Genomic DNA, 20081 nt, shown 5'->3' on the forward strand with positions numbered 1-20081 from the left:
TTGGGTCCTTTTGACGTGATCCTGGTAGTGATCTAACTTGCTGTCTTATACAGCAAAATATTTCAGGATCATCTTATATATTTCCTGCCCTGGCCCTAGAATCAGCCATTCTGACAAGGATCCCTGGTTATTTTAAGAGAGACATGGTAGGGGCACCTGGGTGGCTCAATTGGTTAAGCGTCTTCCTTCGGCTCAGGTCGTGATCCCAAGGTCCTGGGATCGAGTCCTGCATCGAGCTCCCTGTTCTGCGGGGAACCTGTTTCTCCCTCTCCCTCTGCTTGCTGACCCCCCTGCTTGTGCTCTCTCTCTCACTCTCGCTCTCAAATAAAATCTTGGGAAAAAAAAAAAAAAGAGAGAGAGAGACATAGTAGTCAGAGACCATGGTCTGGTTGCTAAGAATGCTCATGACTTCTAAGTTAGCCATTATTTTTTACCTTTACTGTGGACAGAACTAGAAAATATATTTTTGGATAATTTAATGTTAATAATGAAAGCAAAGAAAGCAGAACTATTGAACTTCTATTGTATTTTCATTGCCATTCAGGGAAGAGGTATTAAAACTGGAAAGGATAGAAAGTCACTCTTAAGGAAAACTTGCAGCTCAGTCTATAAAAGTGGCTAATACATATTAACTGTATTTAAATACACTTAGATGGATATGTCACAGAAGGAACTCATGTATCCAAGTCCAGAAATACTGCTAGTAAGCTTTGAGAAATCAGAGATGGCAGAAATTACACAATAGGCAAGAATTATCCTATTTGTAAAAGAGAATACTAAAAACTCAAAAATTCAATATAGTAAATTTCACTCTGATTCTTCATCAAATTTAGATCTAATTGCAATATAAATGGCTTTAAGGACTTAGAAAAAAATGGGATTATTCTGAAGCCAAATAGATTCACTTTAACACCAAACTAATGCCATTTTGTGTTACTTATAATATTTTGTAAGTCTCTCATCATTCTCTATTAGATAAAATGGATAAAAATGAGTTAGAGATTGGATTAAAAATAAACAAGACTAAGCTAGGTCTAGTCTCAGGGTGCACTTTAAATATAAAGATAAAAGTAAAAAAGTTTTTTTTTTAAAGTAAAAAGATTAATATATCACCTGCAAATCCTAATCAAAAGAATTCTCAAGTGGCTATATTAATTTAGACAAAATAGATGTCAAAACAAGGACTTTTATCAGAAATTAATATAATCTTGACGAAATATGATAATCCAAGGAATGGAGATCAATTTAAAATCAGTAAACATAATCTGCTTATGTGAAAAGACCAAAACCACAGTATATGATCATTTCAGTGGAACCAGAAAAAACATTTGATAAAATCCAATATCCATTTCTGATAAAAATTTTCAACAAACTAAAAATAGAAGAGAATATCTTCAATCTGTCAATGGGCATATATGAAAAATGTACAGCTAATATCACAATTATGAAAGACTTAAACACTCCCCCACCCACCCCACCCCAAGATCAGGAGCAAGGCAAATATGTTTGCTCACACCAGCTTCTATTCAGCATTATCAAAACTAGTACAATAAGGCAAGAAAAGTAAATAAAGACATACAAATTGGCAAAGGAAGAAGGAAAGCTGCCTATAATCTTAGATAACATGATATTTGTATGTGGATCCATAACTCAATCTATCTATCTAGAGAGAAAATCCTAATGAATCTTCAAAAAAAAGCTTTTAAAACTAATAATTAAATTTAAAAATCATAGGATACAAGGTCAGATTATAAAAATTAATCATATTTTTAGTGAGCAATTGGAACTTTATATTTTTATAGCATCAAAAAATATGAAATATTTTACAATAAATTTAATAAAATGTCAAGGCCTGTACACTAACATCAATCAAACAAAATGCTAAGAGAATTTTAAAAGACCTAGTAAACGGAAAGATACGCCATTTTCCGCAGCCTGAAGATATTGTTAAGATGTCAATTCCAAGTAAATCTGTAACTTCAATGCAATCCTATCAATATCAAGAAAGCTTTTTTAAAGAAATGGAGAAGCTGTCCCAAATATATGTATAGAAATATGAAGAACTTGGAATAACCAAAACAAAAAGAAAAAAGAAAATGTCATGGGACTTACACTACCTGACTTAAAGACTCATTTTAAACTACAGTAATCAAGACAGTGTTGTGTTGGTATAAGGATAGATATATAGATCAAAATAATACAAGAGAAAGCCCAGAAATTGATCCACACTTAACAATGGCTCGTTGATTTTTGCCAAAAATGTACAGACAATATAATGGGTAATTGGATAATTTTTCAACAAACGGTGCTGGAACAATTGGATATCTACTTCTGGGGAAAACAAAATGAACCAACACCCCTACCTCACACCAGCTACAGAAGTTAACTTGAAATGGATCATAGATCTAAATATAATGGCTAAGAGTATAAAATTTCCAGAAGAAAAAACACAGGAAAAATATCTTTATGATGTAAAGTTAGGGAATGGTTTGGTAAGACACAAAAACCAAAAAATATAAAAACAATTAGATATAATCAAAATTAAAAACTTTTCAAAAGGCACTACTAAGCAAATGAAAGGCTTATTGTAGGAATCATTTTGTAATGTATAAAAATACTGAATCACTCTGATGTACACCTCAAACTAATAGGATATTTTATATCTATTATACTTCAATAAAAGCAACTTTTTATTTATTTTTTTTAAAAGGATTTAAGCAATTCTTTTTTTTTTTTTTTTAAGATTTTATTTATTCGACAGAGATAGAGACAGCCAGAGAGAGAGGGAACAGAAGCAGGGGGAGTGGGAGAGGAAGAAGCAGGCTCATAGCGGAGGAGCCTGATGTGGGGCTCGATCCCATAACACCGGGATCACGCCCTGAGCGAAGGCAGATGCTTAACCGCTGTGCCACCCAGGCGCCCCTAAAAGCAACTTTTAAAAAAAAAACTTGAGAAGACCAAAAATGAAAGAAAAAAATGAAAAGCAAGTTAAAGATTTGAAGAAGATATTTTCGAGCTTATGTCTGATAATGGGCTTATATTTAGAACATATAAAGAACTCATAACTCAGTAATAAAAAGACAAACCTAATTTTTAGAAAAGTCAAAAGATTTGAATAAGCACATTACTAAAGCTATGCAAGTGGCAAATAAGACATAAAAAGAATTTCAGCATCTTTAGTCATTAGAGAAATGCAAATTAAAATCATAATGACTGTGACTACACATCCATTAGAATGGCTAGAACTTAAAAGACTGAAAATACCAAGTGTTAATGAGGATATGGAACAAATGGGACTTGGATTCATTGTTGGCGGGAACACAAAATGATATAGTTACTTTGGAAAACAATTTGGCAATTTTTTATAAAATTAAATACACAGTTACTGAAAGACCTAACATTCCTACTCCTAGATATTTGCCCAAGAGAAGTGAAAAACATGTCCATACAAATACTTGTGCTCAAATGTTTATAGCAGTTTTATTCAAAATAGCCAAACCAAAATGAATATACAAATTACACTGTATCCATGCAATTAAATACTACTCAGAAATAAGAAAGAACACAATGCTAATATATGCAACAACACTGATCTCAAAGGGATTATGCTGAGTGAAAGAATCCAGCCACAAAAAGACTAGACTACATTGTATTATTCCATTGATATGAAACTCTCGTTCCAAGTTCAAAAATCCTTTAAAAAGGGCTCTAATTCATCCAGCTTGAATCAGATGCCTTTCCCTGAATCAGGCAGCCGTGATGTGTTATGATTGACTTAACTTGGGTTAAGATGGCCATCCCTGGGCCAGTCAATGGGAGTGGAGAAATGCCCTATGAAAAGATATACCAGCTCCCATTTAAACCACATGATTAGAATAAAAAGAAGGAAGATTTTTCAGAATGGAGTGAGGATTTTGTTGAGGGAAGATCAAAAAAAAAAAAAAAAAAAAAAGATCGCTCCTAAGTCAACAGTTGGCTGCCTACACACATGCATGGTGCTCACAGTCTCTTACACATACTTCCATGCACAATACAGTGTCAGAATTGCTCCTGCCACCAATGGCTAAGTATATGATGCAATCAAGTGATACAGTAAAGTGATTCAGGAAGGTGTTTGGTTCTCTGACCCTGAAGAGGTCTCGGTTCATTGGCCAGCAAAAATGATCTTCTTTTAATGAAGCCAAATATCTGACCTTTTGTTCTCTGAGTGACTTCAGATGGGCTAGACTTTCTCTTGTGGCATCTTACTGAAAGCCAAAAGAAATAATTGGTATATTCTCTGATCTTAAAAATTTTCCCTGGATGTAAGATTGCTGCCTCAGAGGAAAATATGATGAACAAATCAGTTTTAATGAGGGAGGAGTATCGAGAGCTGGTTGGGAAAGAAGCTAAGAATTTTGATGTGGTGTAAGGTGTCCGTGAGAAGTTGATATAAGTAGAAACCTCTGGTGGAAAGGCAAGTTAGATGATGATACTGGGTTTGGAGTGGTTAGATCCATAGGAGTCATCCTCCACAGCCCCCAACATCTAATCCCTCACTAGGTCCTGCCTGTTTTACCTCCTAAATATCTCTGGAATCAGAGCACTTTTTCCCCCCATATCACTATCACTACCCAAGTCTAAAGCTACCATAGATCCATCCTCGTCTACACTCATCTCCTTCCTCCAACCCATCCTCACACTATAATGAGGAGACTTTGCAAATCCATGCTTAAAGGACTCCAATGTTTTTCTGTAGCTTTTAGGATAAAAACTAAAATCCTGAGCATATGCCTCCAAGGACTCCTGCTCTAGGATGTGCCCCAGCCCACCTGTCTTGCCTCCTCTCCTACCATCCTTCTGCTTGCTTTAGCAACCCAGCTACACTGGCTTTCAGGGACCTGCCTTATTGCCCTCACCCCAGCCTTTGCATCTCTGCTTTTCTTGCATAGTTAATCATGTTCCATTCCTCTGAGCACTGCTTTCTTAGAGAATATTCTCTTGGTCAGATTCCTTGGTAAATCATTCTTGTGGAGCAGTGTGGCTTTCCTTTATTCAGTTTGATATTATGCCCTTACTGATATGAAAATGCCCACTGGACTGTCAGCTCCATGAGGGCAGAGACCACCACTGTTTTACTCACTACTACCAGCATGTAGAAATTACTCAGTGAATATTTGATTAACGATTGGATGGATGGATGGTGGGAGGCAGAGCCATTTCCTGGAAGAAAATGTAAAAGTAAGAGTAGGATTGTAGTTTTGCTTTATTTTGTTTTTAAAGGAAAGGAAACATTTAACAAAAAAATTTAAAAACCACTCTCAAATTATTTGGTTGTGGAGTAATATGAAGACCTTTCCCACTGGATGGGGAAGTCAGATTGAAATAAGAGGATGAATAGCTTTGACTTCACCATATGTAGTTCAAGTTGGGGCTAAGAGGTAGAATTTCAGGTTAGGAGAAATAAGGATAGAGAAAGGCCCTGTAGTTTTGGCACTGAAGATATTGCTTCCTTCTCTGGTAAATTGAATTTCTGCAGCCTGGGAAAGGCAGGACTCACACTAAAGGGAGCTTAATATGCGTGATCATTTCCTAGAGCTTAGAGAATAAGAGGAGAAAGGTGGGGTAACAGAAATAAAACTAAGAAATAAACAAAGGGTACATTTATTTGACTGAAGATATTTTTAAAGAACCTTGAAAACCACAGGAGCTCCTCAAGATGTTTATGTAATTGAATATAATTTATCTGGTATTGAAAGGAATAATAATCAAAACATTTTTCACTTAAGTGCATCTGGAGGCATATGAAATTAGACTCTTGATGGTGGCCTATGCTTGACTGTGTCCTCAGTGCTTTGTCCTCGGGCTGCGGACTGGAAGTGTGTCTTAGAGAGTAGGCATGGAGCACAAAATATTAAATGAACTTTACCATATTCAAAATGCCCAACAGTGTAACATCCTCCTTGTTTGGCAGGGAAAAGACTCAACATTTGGAAACTCAGCAGTGCATTAAGTATTTTAATAATCATTGTTGACACACAAAGCATATGGCCTTTCAGAACTCACTGGGTCAAGTGTTGAAGTCTTCTTCTAGGTTTCTAAAATGACTTTACAAAATTTAAACAAATTAAGGCACATTTCTAAGTATAATAATTCATGAGCTTTGTGTTATAAGCAAGTGAAGTAAGGTTTCTTAAAAGCATATCTACATAAAGGGAAAAGCAAAATCCATAGCCCCGAAAAAAAATTAATTTGCCTTTAATTAGAAGATCTCAAACCTCCCCATTAGCAGGGCAGTCTTGTGGATACCTTGTATTTATTGTTTACTCCTAACTATTCTTGCTCAGATGTCTCCCCTGCATCTCAGAAGCCTTTATTGTCTACCTGTTTATCATTTATATCAGTTATCTGTGACCACAATAATGCTGTGAAATAAGCAACTCTAACATTCAATATCTTAAGACAATAAGCATTTCATATTGCTCACAAGTCTGTGGGTTAGCAGGGCAGTTCTGGTCTCTGCTAGACTCAATCATGAGTATGTGGTCAGCTACAGGGTACGGAGGGCTTCTGCTCATCATGGGTGGCCTCCCTCACATGTCTGTGGGTCAGCTGGCCAAGGGCTGATCTATTGGGACAACTGGGCTCTCCTTCGTGTGTCTCTTGCTTGCACAAGACTCTCACAGCCTTCCTTCTGGCCAGCTCAGGCATGCTCTCAGGTTTCCTGGGCATATTCTCATGGCCATCTCAGAGAAGCAAGAAAGTGGAAACATGCTGGCATTTTTTTTCAAGCTTCCGGTTTCATCACATTTGTTAACATCTCACTGGCCAAAGCAAGTCACACGCCAAGCTCCGAGTCAGAGTGGGAGGAGCCTACAAAGTTAAAGGGCAAAGGGTGGGAATACTGGGGGCCAGTATTTGGGGCTTTAATGACATCAACATACCCTCCTGCCCTACACCACCCCCAGCATTAATCAATCCCTTATCTGTACTACCTCTGTTCTGCACTTTTAGTTTTATTGTTGTATTCTTCCCATTGTATTATAATATAGTTGCTAATTTGTCTTCTCTAAGAGACTAGAGGGTCCTTATTCCTAAGTGCATTCATTCATAAGTATTTACTGACACATTGCTAAAAGTCTTATTTCTTTATAGATGCCACAGTGCCTAGCACTAGTCCTGACACATGATAAGTGCTCACCAAATATGTGTTGAATGAATCCTTATGTGAAAGTTCATACCCATATTAATCTCCTTCCCCTTCAGAAGAAAAGGGTGGAGACAGATGCCCCTTAGTATCCCAGTTGAGGAAGCCTTCCTGGCCTGAGCAACTGGTGAACCAGTGGGGACTTGCAATGAGGATCTCAGATGCTTTGAAACAGCTTTCTCTTCACATTCTCCCATTTCTTCCCTCCGGAACTTGGGTTTTTAATTAGCAATAATCATGCCTCCGATAAACCTCATTGGCTACGATACTGCCATTGTGCAAAGCTGGAACTTGAGTTTTCCTTTTTGTGTCTCCTTATTCCTCTCAAAGGAAGATAGAAAATTACTCCTTTTAACTAATTCTATCATTTTATAGTCTGTGCCCCCAAGCATCTTTGCCCAGAGTTTCTCTACTCTACAGTGGGAAATGATCAAGCTCCGGGATCTATTTAAGCTCACAGTATGGTCAGTTTGGGAGCAGCTAGATGGCTTCTATTCCCTGGTTTTCCTGGACCTGTAGACCAAAAATACAGAGGAATTCTTAGGAAATGTTTTATATAGCTACAGTTACAAGATCCTATTCATAAAGGATATTAATTCTATCAAAATTGTGTTAAATGCATTGGCTCATTGTTTTCCAGTTCCATAGAATCTACAGGAAAAACTTGGGCTCTGGGTAGAATCATAATTTTGAGCTTCTTGATTTTCCAGTGACCAGTGTAAGTTGTTGGAGAGGCAGAATAGTATGGCTTTTGGAGGCAGGCCGGCTAATCCAGAATGGCAGCCTTGCTCATTAGTTACTTCCCCAGATGAATCCTCTTACCCTCGGCAGTCAGAGAGGGTAATAACAGAGGCTAAAAGAGAATGGCGGGCATGTGGTGAGTGAATTGTATTAATTGTTCAATTGTATCAATTGTGAATTGTATCTATTGTTAAATCGTTTCAACTGTTATATTGTTACAAATGATAACAACTGTATCAATTGTTGCTATTATTATACCAGCCCTAGAATCTTATAAGCTGTGAATATAAGTAGTAGTATCAGCGGTAAAAATTAATGTTTTATATCAAATAATCTTCATTTTTATTTCTATTAAAAAATAAAGTCATTATTTCTAAAACAACTTTAAAGGTTATACTTTAAAATGGTACTTAGGCACTTTACCTTTTGAAATGGCCTGGAAAATTTCTTCATTCAGTCACCAAATATGTATTCAGCATCTGCTTTGTACCAGGTCACCAGGTGCCAAACACGCAGTGGTGATCAAGGTAGACATCATCCTTGCCTCCTGGTATCCTGTGGTGGAAGAACTATCACTAATGAGTCAGCATTACTCCCAGATTGCAGTTACCTACCTGGGAACTATAACTGCATGGATTATCTGAGATATACTGGTATTTGGCTGGCTTTCCCTGGTTAAAATATAGTGTGGTGATGCTTCAGATTGGAGGAAGGAGAAATTTTGACTTTACCCTTTTTAAAGTAGCTGTATTATTTTTAAAACTTGTTTCATTTTTTTAAGATTTGTTTTATTTATTAGAGAAAGAGAGCAAGCACACACAAGCATGAGTGGGGGGAGGGCCAGAGGGAAGGGAGAGCATGAGCCCAATGCGGGGCTTGATCCCACAACCCTGAGACCATGACCTGAACTAAAATCAAGAGTCAGAGGCTTAACCAACTGGGCCACCCAGGCACGCCTTAAAACCTTCCATTTTATTATCAAATAATGTATAGAATTGATATTTCTGAATCTTTTACTGACTTCACTCCATTTTGAACTACATGGCTGAGGGATAGAGGGAATATTGCTTGTGTACATACTCAGTAATAAAAAGTTGAGAGTTTATCAGCTTTTTAGGCTGTGTCACGGTTCTCTTATGTGGTATCCTCAGTTGGATCTTGGAACAGAGAAAAGGACATCAATGGAAAAGCTAGTCACATCTGAATAACGTCCGTTGTTTAGCTAATAGGATTGTGTCAGTGTTGGTTTCTTAAACAAATGTACCATGTTATGTAAGAGTCTGGCAGTAGGGAAGCTGAGTGAAGAATATACGGGAAGTCAGCTTCAAAGAAATATAGGGAAACAACAACAGGGAGAAGGTTATTCCTTGGCCACCGTGCATGTTTCCAGACTTCTCCCCATTGCAGTCATTTAGTGAATGCTTTGAGAGGAGAGGAATTTAAACTTTTGACTAATAAAAATAGGATGGCAAATCTGCTGTAAAGTCATCATATGCGGTGCTGTTGTTGAAGTCCTTTGGAGGTAAAGAATGGATGTTGTAGGATCTTCTCTCTTGCCTGGAATTTTCAAAGGTGTTTTCTTGTATGAGAGAGATAAGCCCTCTCTGGCAGATTTTAACCACTTAAGAGTCTGAGTGATTCAAAAGTTCCCTTTTACTTTCATAGGTACAAACACAAGTACGCCTTGCCAAAAAAAGCTTTGACAAATTGAAGATGGATGTGTGTCAGAAAGTGGATCTTCTTGGAGCAAGCCGATGCAATCTGTTGTCTCATATGCTAGCAACGTACCAGGTAACAAAGTGATGTTGGTTACAATGAACCAAGAATGTTACGAGGTTTAGGGGGACAGAAAGACGGTGTTGGAGCTAAAAGTATGGTTTGGGCATTTTAAAGTTCTGAATGTCTTTCTCACAATTTACTTTCCACACCTCTCCCTTCTAGTAGACCTGTAGTTTACTCAAACTGAATATTAGCTATTTCCTGTGCACACACTGTGCTTTCTCACTTTCCTGCATTTACTTAGGTGGTTCCGTCTGCCTGAGTGCCTTTCCCCTGCATTTGTACCTTTCCATAGTCCCTTCTATTTGATGTACCAGTCTGAGTATCGCATCCTTCAGAAAGCCTCCTCTGAACTCACTCCGTGTTGTGGCCTCTATTTCCCATGGCGCTGTCACTTACTCATCAGGGGGTCATAATTCAAGGAACTATTAATTTTTGTCTCCTTCTAGCCTGAGGTCCTTCAGGATGGTACTCCTATCCAACAACAGTGCTGTTAGGCACCAACTGAGTGTGGGAGACCAAATTCTGGGTGTTGTAGGAATATAAAAATTAGTAAGACCAAATTCCCTGTCCTCAAGGAACTGAAAGTTTCAGAAGAAAATCAGTGATAGTACATACAGTCTGACTCTATTTTCTGTACTTCAAGGAGAAAGCAGGGTATATGTGCTAAGTGAAATAAGTTCTACAAAATCCAATGAGGGTTTGAAGAGGGACAAATTCAATCAGTGGAGGGATCACAAAAGTAGATTGGTAATGATCCCTGGGTTTTGGGGGATGGATCACATGGGATAAGTACAGAGAACAGAGAGAAAAATGTCCCAAATGGTGGAGCATGATTAGCCATGGGAGGCAGTATTTGGGGGAGGTCTAAAGAGGGGCATAATGAGAAACAAGCCTGCAGAGATAAGTTGGAATCTTCTTGTGGAGGTCCTCAAAAGCCACAGATGGGCACCCTTCTCCAGGGCCTGTGGCTAGAACTGGGTATTCAAAACGTTAATAGCTGCACTGTCTTTCCTTACAGACCACTCTGCTTCATTTTTGGGAGAAAACTTCTCACACTATGGCAGCCATCCATGAGAGCTTCAAAGGTTATCAACCATATGAATTCACTACATTAAAGGTATGAAAGCCAGAGAGGCCATTAGAAAATCTTATGAAAAGTAATGTTTTGTTTACATCACAGACAAGTGTCCAGGGCGGCAATCATCATTATTCCAACAACTTCCAATGTCAAAGAGGGAACTGTGCCCCCTAGTATAGTCTTTTACTGAATCAGTATTCATCACAGCAATACAAAAACACAACTGGAAACTTGGGGTACATATTGCTGGAAGGTGAATTGTGGTAACTGGTCCTATTACTTTAAATGACTTGTTTGACGTTCTTAAAGGAAAGTTTGTACAAGTCTAGTATACTCCATTACTTTTTAATTATTCAAATATGCTCGCTTGAAAAGGTATTTTTCCTTCCTCTCTTACTTCTGACAAATGTCATTTTATTCTGTGAGTATCATCTAATACAGAATTAGGTTTTTCCATAAGACTACAGGAATATTTTCCAGTAGAAAAAACAACATTAAACTCAGTGATTTCTCAACTCAAAGGGGGATATATGCAAAATATCTGATTCTCAGGATTGCAACTGAATGTGGAATCATTTTGGTTGCTGACAGAGAATGCGTGTCAAGAAGGAAGTGACTTGGGTTCCAAAAGGATTTTGAGAATGAGAGAACACTAGGTACTTTGTGGCCAGGTCATATTTTGGGGAAAAAAAGACCAGGAAAGAACTAGTTAAAGATCACCTTGAAATTGCCTTCCTTCTAATTTTTCACGCAATTTGTAAATGACTGATCACCTTGCTTAAGAAAACATTAAAAAGCATTTTTTTTTTTTTTTGCTTTAACACCTCTCTGATTCTGATTTTGAGATGTTTATAATGTTACTGCATCTATAAAAGTACTAAGACAGAAACCTTTAAGACCCTGGCCCTTTAAATGAAAGTCCCGAGAGGAACCCCAAACAGTGCACTCACCTTGAGATGACTCCAGACAGGACATCTGGCCAGTGAGGTTTGTTCTCCATAATCCTCCTGTCACCTGGTCATTTGCTCATTTATTGGCACTCACTGACATGCTGCATGGTAACTGGATTCAGAATGTGCCCCCTCTTTACTCTCTCGGCTGGATTGTAAGCACTCAAGGGCAGGGACCTTTTATTTCTTACATATCCTCCTTTTTCCAGCCAAATGTTCTGTATCCAATGAACCCAAAGGCTTTCTTATCACATCAGCAATATTACTGTCATTCGTAGGGCTATGTTCCTTCCCTATAATTTATTACTGTTTTCAGCACCTTAGGAAGCATCTATCCTGACCAAGCCAGATTCATTAAAATTATTACAACTCACACTCTTCACATTTCTTATACAGGCCTGAACAGAATCCCGTCACTTATTCTTTGATAAGGCAGTGTTTTAGGTATTAGGGTGTGTATGTGCATCAGATTTAATTTTGTAATAAACACAATTTCAAAATTTGTCTATTGAAAGATAACTGTGATAAGTCAGCTAGGTGAAAGATGGAATGATGCCTACTGCAAATACAATTTAAAAGAATTTCAGGTTTGCGTTAATTGCATATAAAGTACAATATGAAATTGAAGTTGTGCCACAAGCATGGAAGAATCCTTATGTGTTTCCCTGGCCTCCTGTGCTGAGGAAAATATGGCTCTTTAATTGTTGCCATGATATTTATCCTGCAGAGAGGATCAAGCTGATTATGTTAGAGGATTTCTGGGCAGAGAATTTAGTGAAAGTTTGATGGCAGTGGTTCAGGACATAATTACAAATATTTTGGGCACATGACGATCCATTGCCTTTTATATCCCCAGAGTCTTCCTTAAGTTATGGTTTAAGTAACAGTTTATGGTTTAATTGTAATATAAACTCAGTAGAAATAATATATCTGTTAAGGTATAATATAATTATAGTAATATTAAGAATGTTAAGTGTCCAGTAATCAACCAACTAACCTAGGCTGTTATTACTTTTCTAGAATGCTATTTGTCTAGGCTTTTCAATGATGTTATATTAGAATCACAAGCTAGTCACTAATTATTTTCTTTATGTGGACCTAAACCTGTATAATAGAATCCTGTTATCACACAGCTCATTACTGCATACATAGAGGCATATTACATATCATATTGTATGTCATGCAACATGAAAATGAAAACCACTGATCCCTTATGTATTACCATCAAGCATGAAGATATTACCTGACTTACCAACCTCTTGCACTAATATTTTTTTATACTTGCTTTGTATATAAAATATTTTGATTTGATTGAGTCATTTTCAATATATGTCATTTTCTTCTGAATGGCACTATATATTGATAATGGATATTTTGAAATTTAAATAAATATTTTCACAATTTATTTGTTCTCTGGATTTACCTAAGCAAATAGCCCCTGAAATGTCTTTTGGGACTCTGGCTGGAAAGAAAACATTGTCTTTGGAGAGGTTTGCCAAGCTCTGTTAATGAAAAGCAACCCATTTGTTTTCTTTGCTGCAGGGTGTATTCTGAGTGTTGGTAATTGTGCACTGCAGCTGGATTTCCTGACTGTTAGTTTTATGCTTGATGAAGGATGATAATTAATGTGTTAAACACTCGATGCATCCTGTTTGGAGGGAAGAGTCTTTTGCGGCAGAATTACAGGGATATAACTCATACCCCAGAAGTTTTAAGTTTTATTTCTAATGAGCCTTTCTCCAGAAAATATGTGTCATTCTTTCCCAAAATAATTTTATTGTAAAAATGAATTGAGTCTCCACCTCTTACAACTTGAAAAATATCCAAGTGACTATGTTGACATTTTGCGAATATTTTGTGATAATGTTTTATGTGACAACTATTGCTTTTTTAACTCAGGCCTGATATGGTTCTATTAATTGTACCTTTATTGACATAATCCTTCATCATTTATATTTTATGATTTATAGATTTTTGTTACATTTTAAGTTTATGGGAAATTTAGCATTGAAATTTAATATTACAAAAAAATTTTTAATATTACAATTTTTTTTAATCTAAATGCAACAAAGCTCAAATTTAAAGTGGAGAGAACCATCTTTTTAAGTGGTTTCCAATAAAAGAAGCAATGTTCTAATCCCGTATTTTCAAATAGGATATATTCATTGTTTCATTAAAATGCTACCAAATACAGGTATTTTGCATGGGTTATTATTAATATGTTAATTTTATACTGATTCCAAATCATCTGAGAATGTCTTTCACATGGTAGAAATAGTCATGGAGATAGGAATGAGTATTTCTAGCCATATCTCAAAAGCACTGTCACTTTTTTAGAGAAAGTAATTTAGACTATGAGTTTAAAGCATTTTTTTAGAAAGCTAAATGAAATGCTTCTGTAGGAAAACAGTGCCCTGTCTTAAATTACCAACCCTCAGATGTGGTCATGTTTACTTCATCCTTCCAGGATGCCGTTTACTTACACATTTCCCCACAGATCCAAAACAGGCTTTTCAGAGAAAGCAAAATAAAACAAAAACAAAAGCAAAAGCAAAAGTAAAAAACCCCCTCTGGAGTCGAGTGGCTTTTCCCTGGAAAATCTAAAATTCTATTTGTATCAGTGGTCTTTTCTCCCTTTTTATGTGGGTGGAGTTAGATGTCTCTATAGAGAAACAAGCACTGGGGGCCCTTTGTAGAAGTGGACACACCCACTGGGAGCTGGTTGAGGGGAAGGCATGTCCTTCTGTGTTTTGTTAAAAGAGATCACAGTGCCTATATTTAATGAAAATGGCCGGTAGTAAAATGGATTTCTGTGATGTGCCCCATTCCAGTGTTTTTAGCAGGAAAGCCAGGTGTTCTACTCTGGGTACATGATAAAGCAAAGTATGTAAGGTCAGAAGCCCTGGAGACAGCCAGACCTGGCTTTAACTTTGGCTCTGTCACTTACCAGCTTCATAGTGGTGGCCCCAGTGGTCCCATGGTCGGGGTCACAGGGATGGATTCATCAAGAATTCTATAGTGGATCCAGAAAGCAGCCATTGGCAGTATCCATACAGAGGGTTTTGTTGAGGTTGCCAGGTTCTGTAGCCTAGTGTAAGTTACTTTCTTACTTACTGTTGTCACCCGAGATGATTAGTTCTGCAGTGAGTTTCGTAGGCAGGGCTGTGCATGGCAGTGGGATAGGCGTCACAGACCTCGCCCAGGATATCCCACTCCCTCCCTGACTCCCACAGAAGCCCGGGCAGCTCCATTTCCAAACCTGTGCTTTGGCCCTGCAGGCCCTGCTCTGGGCTGAGAGAATTCCCCCAGGGATAGGAGAGGGCAGGGCAGGCCTGCAAACAAGAAAGGCAGGGAGGCTTCCCACCCTGCAACAGGGCTAATTCTAAAAAAATGCACTTTGGCTTTGCAACTGGCTTTTGCCCTGCGCCAGGATTTTTAACTAAGGAAACCCGAATTTGAAAACCTAACTCTGGGCATGTTCAAAAATAACCATTGAAACAGATGTGCCAATGTTCCCTTTCTTCTCTCTTGGGGTCTAGGACTTAGCACTGTTACATGGAACATCATTCTGGAGACCAAAATGCTTTTAGCTTTCACAATTCAAAAAACATCCTTCTCTAAATTTTGTTTTTCTCAAATTTGTATGCCTAACAGCCTTCTTCCACCCACCTCCACATTTCTCAGTTAATCACTTGAACATTTACCGACAAGCCACACGGCTCTGTAGTTACTTGCTTTGAAAATAAAGCCATAATAGTTTTTATGAAAATTGGGTAAATATCTCTGCGATGCTATTTTAGTTGCCAGTCCCAACATGGCAATTATTCATGGCGAGCATCCAGAATATCCTTGTAGACTTTCAAGTTTTCTCTCAGTGTCATTACTTTATACAGCATTTAGCAGAATGATTCTTCCCCCCAAGCTGCTCCAGGCCAGATCATTGCAAAATTGAGATGCATCCAAGTCCATGGGAGAGGAGAGGAGAGGGGGGCTGACCATGGCCACCACTGAGGTCTGAGGTGGGCAGGCCGGAGTGTGGTTGATCACCAGTCTGTCCATCCCTTGTGATGACTGGCATTGGTTCTTCCAGGCAGCTGGTAGCTCAGGCTCTCCTCATAACGATAAGGTTCCTCTCCATCCTCCACTTCTCATTCCCTTACTTTTACTCGAGGGGAAAGGAAAAATATTCTCATTGTGTGGGCAGTTACTTAATGCCAGAAATTCTGCTAAACGTGAGGTGAAGTAACGTCTCAGAGAACCTGTCATGGTATGCGTGACTCTAATGTGCCAAGGTTGGATATTATAATTAATAATACTCTTAGGTTCAGCACTAACATATAGAAAGTGCATATATTTTATCCTCAAATAACTTTGAGAAGTTGGGTCTACTTGGTTCCCCCCCGCCTCCGTGTTTCAAATGAAGAAACCGAAGCTCAGAAAGGTCTAGTCATCTGCCCAAGGCCACATGCCCTGTATGCAATAGCTCTGGGAACAGGGATGTTCATGCTTTTCCCACTCTGCCACATGTCATTTCTTCTAGGGGGTACTTCTGGCTGTGAGGCAAGGAGGGCAAGAGAGGGCACAAGTGCCACCTTTAAAAAGTCCAGTTGTAAACTTTCAATTAAAAGTAACAATTTGGAGGCGCCTGGGTGGCACAGCGGTTGGGCGTCTGCCTTCGGCTCAGGGCGTGATCCTGGCGTTGTGGGATCGAGCCCCACATCAGGCTCCTCTGCTATGAGCCTGCTTCTTCCTCTCCCACTCCCCCTGCTTGTGTTCCCTCTCTCACTGGCTGTCTCTATCTCTGTCGAATGAATAAATAAAATCTTTAAAAAAATAAAAATAAAAAAAAATAAAAGTAACACTTTGAAATGTTTGCACATAGGCGAAAAACATCATCTGTGTAAGTCAGTCCCTCGGATACCTAGGAACCTAGAACCCTTCTTTGAGAGTTTGGAATGAAGTCTTCTTGATCTCTTTCGGCACTTCATATGAAGGAGTTCAGTAAATGTTCTTGGCTTGACTATTTCAATACTATTTCTTGACTAGTTGTAGAATTTTGAAGACCTGGATACAAATATTGCTTCTACCTGTTCGTGGTTGAATGGCCTTAAGCAAGTTACTTCACCTGAGTTTCCATTTCCATATCAGGAAACCAGGAATACAGTGTTTATCTGGGTTTTGTGAGATGTGTAAAACATGGAGTGCAGTACCTAACACAAGATGAGCCCTTAAGACATCTAATTCCTTTTAGACCTTTAAAAATTGTTGGTTGCTCATTTTGATTGCTCACTATGACCTTGGTACTGTGCAGAAGCATTAGCTCCATTAATCCTCAGCATTCCAAGGGATGTATACCTTGTCATTAACTGCATTGTTTTGAGGGGTGACCAGAAGCCCCCAAGGGGTGAAGACCCTTTTCCATGTCACGGCACTACTTGATCTATTTTCGTAGTGCATCTCTTTGCAGGACACCATGAGGCCCTCCCAGTAACAGTTTTCCATCGTATTTCAAAGAAGAAGATAATAGATCTTATTTATGATTGTGTTTATTTTTCTCTAATCTTACTAACTTTTTGTTCTACAGTACAATTCAAGAGTACCTTCTGGTCCTAGATTAACAGTGCTCCTTTTACAGTGTCTTTGTAGATTTCTAACTGCATGGGTGGGGAGGCCACGTGTGCTAAACGTCCATGAATTGTGTGTCTCCTACACATCATCACAGCCTCTGCTTTTTATTCCTCATGTGCTACCAATTATATAAACACAAACATACACACACCCAACCGAGTTCACCATCTTTTAACCATGCCTCACTATTTTCAGCACTTCTATTTCCTTTTATAGACAATCGCTTGGCACCTTCATATGCATACAGTATAATTAATGGAAAGTAGCCTAAGAAAAGTAAATGACGTAATTAAAGATTAGAGAAATGTTACTTGATTGTTACTCGATTGTCAAGGCTAAACTTAAACTTAGGTCATTATATTAGGGCTGGCTGCTAGCCTTTGGTCTGTGAAATTTGTTTTGCTGCGTAGTTTTGCTTTCATTCAGATGAATGTTGCTGTTGCTTTTATTTTCCTAATACAGGAAGTAGTAACTCCCATTATTATATTAAGCTGTTTCCTTTCTAAGACACTTTTGCAAGCTTAGTCTGCGCATTTCCTCTGTCACGCTGATCTTATATATTGTGTGTGTGCTTCCTGAAACCATTTAAGCATTGATGGAAACTATTAGCATGTCAGTGCAGCCTTAAACAGAGAAAGGTTACTTAGTCTGAAAACATTCTTTCCTCTGTACAAAACCTTTCGGTCTTGTAGGATGCTGTATTGCTGCTAATACATAGTGATTTTCGCAAGCAATTTTAATGAGGGACCTAGTGGGGTTGGGATTTAGAAACAGAGTGTTTTGACGTTTCATTCCTGGGCGTGGATTTGAATGTGGCTTGTATCAGCCACTGATTCAAAATGGTTCCATCTGATGGCTGCCCTGTCTGTGCAGTCAGCCAGGCCTCTTTGATTCATTTTGCCTGAGCAGGTGTTCATGTCACAGAGAAAATGCTGTCACCCCTGACTTTTACGGATGCTGTAGGGTTAAGCGTTTTCAGCTGAGTTGTGGACTTTAAAATACTATAAAGAATTCACCTCCACCTTTTCATCAAACTTTGGAGACAGCAGTGGTTCACCGTGTACAATATCCTGTATGGGACAGTCACACCCAGGAACTATTGTTGAGAGGGGAAAGGGGACGTGATTAGTCCTCTGTGGTGTTTCAAAGTGCCTCTAAGTTTATTATCTATATTGTTTATCATCTTGGTAAGAAACAACCTCCAAATGTGTTGTTGTGGTTTTTTCCCATTGCAGTATGGAGGAGTATTTAGCTCAGTTAGATCTAAAACTCTTTCTTGCTTCAAAAGATGCCGCTTGAAAATATCCTAAAATTGACAATGGTGATGGTTGCACAACTCTGTGTCTATACCAAAAACCAATGAATCGTGTACTTTAGGTGGGTGAATTCTATGGTACATGAATTATTATATCTCAATAAAGCTGATGATAGATTTCCCACACAAGATTCCTCTTAGCTCAAAATTCTAATATTTAATGAGTAAGCCCAGGTGCTCAGTATTAACGTTGCTTGTAGTTCTATAATCCTTTTCCTGTTATTCCCCTGAGACTTTGCATTCCCTGGCTAAAGAGCTATGATTTTTAACCTTAAAGTTTAACTTTAGGTACATTAATTTAGTAACCAACAAGTATGTATTTAGCACCTCTCTTGAGCGGCAACAGCCAAATTGTTATAGGGACAATGGTAATAGCAGGAAGAGAGGAGAAATTGTAACAGGAATTATTAATAATAAAGTAGCAATTGGTACTGTAGCCATTCTGTTGGTGAAGCACAATAGTGACTTAACTGTGACTGTGGTGACAGGGAGCCAACAATTGAGTCCCTGCTAATGGCCCAACAGGGAAGGGGTTGAAAAGAAGGAAGGAGCGGTTTACATTACAAAGGGATTGTCTGAGAGCTGCTGGAGTGTGGTTATGAGGGGAGGTCGGGCTGGAGACAGAAGGGATGATAACCATGGAGCTGTCAAGGGCATCTCAGGGGCTTAGGCAAGCGCTGTGGCAGTTAGACGCACCCGGCTGAGAACAGACATGTCCTGGCCAGGCCTAGTGCTGATTGAGAAAAGGGAAATGCAATGAGAAGATAATTGAGCAAACCAGGAGGCCTGGACAAAGCGTCGCAGAATTGAAAAGTGCGTCTTGGGGCCATAAGAACCTTAGCTGAAAATACTCCTGGCTTCACTTTCACAAGGACTGGACCACTCTTTGGGGAACAAAGCTGCTGGAAGTGTGTGTGTGTGTGTGTGTGTGTGTGTGTGTGTGTGTGTGTAGTGTGTCTGTGTGTATGTGTCTATGTATGAATAAAATGCTGTGATTGGCAGATCTATTGAAAACAGTAAGTCTTTGACATCTGTTGAACTTGTCCTTATGGTTGCGTATTTCCAAAATGCACACACACATGCCCAGCTTTTACCAGATGCTTTGGGGTATATGATTTTAAAAAAAGAAGAACATCTAGACTACAGTCCATACTCCAGTTGCCTCGTGTGTTCCAATACTGTCCTTTATCACATTTCCCCCTCCAGCTGATAATCATGGATCCCATTTAGTTGTCATCCATTGGAGAGATATAAAGGGCAAAATAATATGATGAAGCCAGTGGGGCACAATGTTAAATATTGATGAATGTGGGTAAAGAAATGTTACCCCTGTGTGACCCCTGCTGACCTCTGTATCTTGATCTCCTAAGACTTGTACTTTTGCCCGCTACATTATAATCC

At 38.6% G+C, this 20081-nt stretch overlaps 1 protein-coding gene, 1 long non-coding RNA gene and 1 pseudogene across 7 annotated transcripts in view; 1 reads left to right on the forward strand and 2 right to left on the reverse strand.

The window, feature by feature from the left end:
• Positions 1-14961, reverse strand: part of LOC103658813 — a 42405-nt gene extending 27444 nt beyond the window's left edge. Inside the window, exons 1-2 of the long non-coding RNA XR_567283.2 lie at positions 14685-14961; positions 8351-8496 (exon numbers count right to left, since the gene is read on the reverse strand). This is a non-coding gene — a long non-coding RNA (uncharacterized LOC103658813). The remainder of the gene's footprint in view (positions 1-8350; positions 8497-14684) is intronic.
• ICA1 (islet cell autoantigen 1) overlaps positions 1-20081 on the forward strand; it is a 138428-nt gene that overhangs the window by 88199 nt on the left and 30148 nt on the right. For all 6 annotated transcript variants that reach the window (XM_040644244.1, XM_040644239.1, XM_040644242.1 and 3 more), the window contains 2 exons: positions 9593-9718; positions 10728-10826. In XM_040644244.1, coding sequence (XP_040500178.1) covers positions 9593-9718; positions 10728-10826 — 225 coding nt within the window. The remainder of the gene's footprint in view (positions 1-9592; positions 9719-10727; positions 10827-20081) is intronic.
• Positions 7355-7472, reverse strand: LOC121105968 (annotated as a pseudogene).

This window comes from Ursus maritimus, unplaced genomic scaffold, assembly GCF_017311325.1.
Source record: "Ursus maritimus isolate PB19 unplaced genomic scaffold, ASM1731132v1 scaffold_3, whole genome shotgun sequence".
NCBI lineage: Eukaryota > Metazoa > Chordata > Mammalia > Carnivora > Ursidae > Ursus > Ursus maritimus.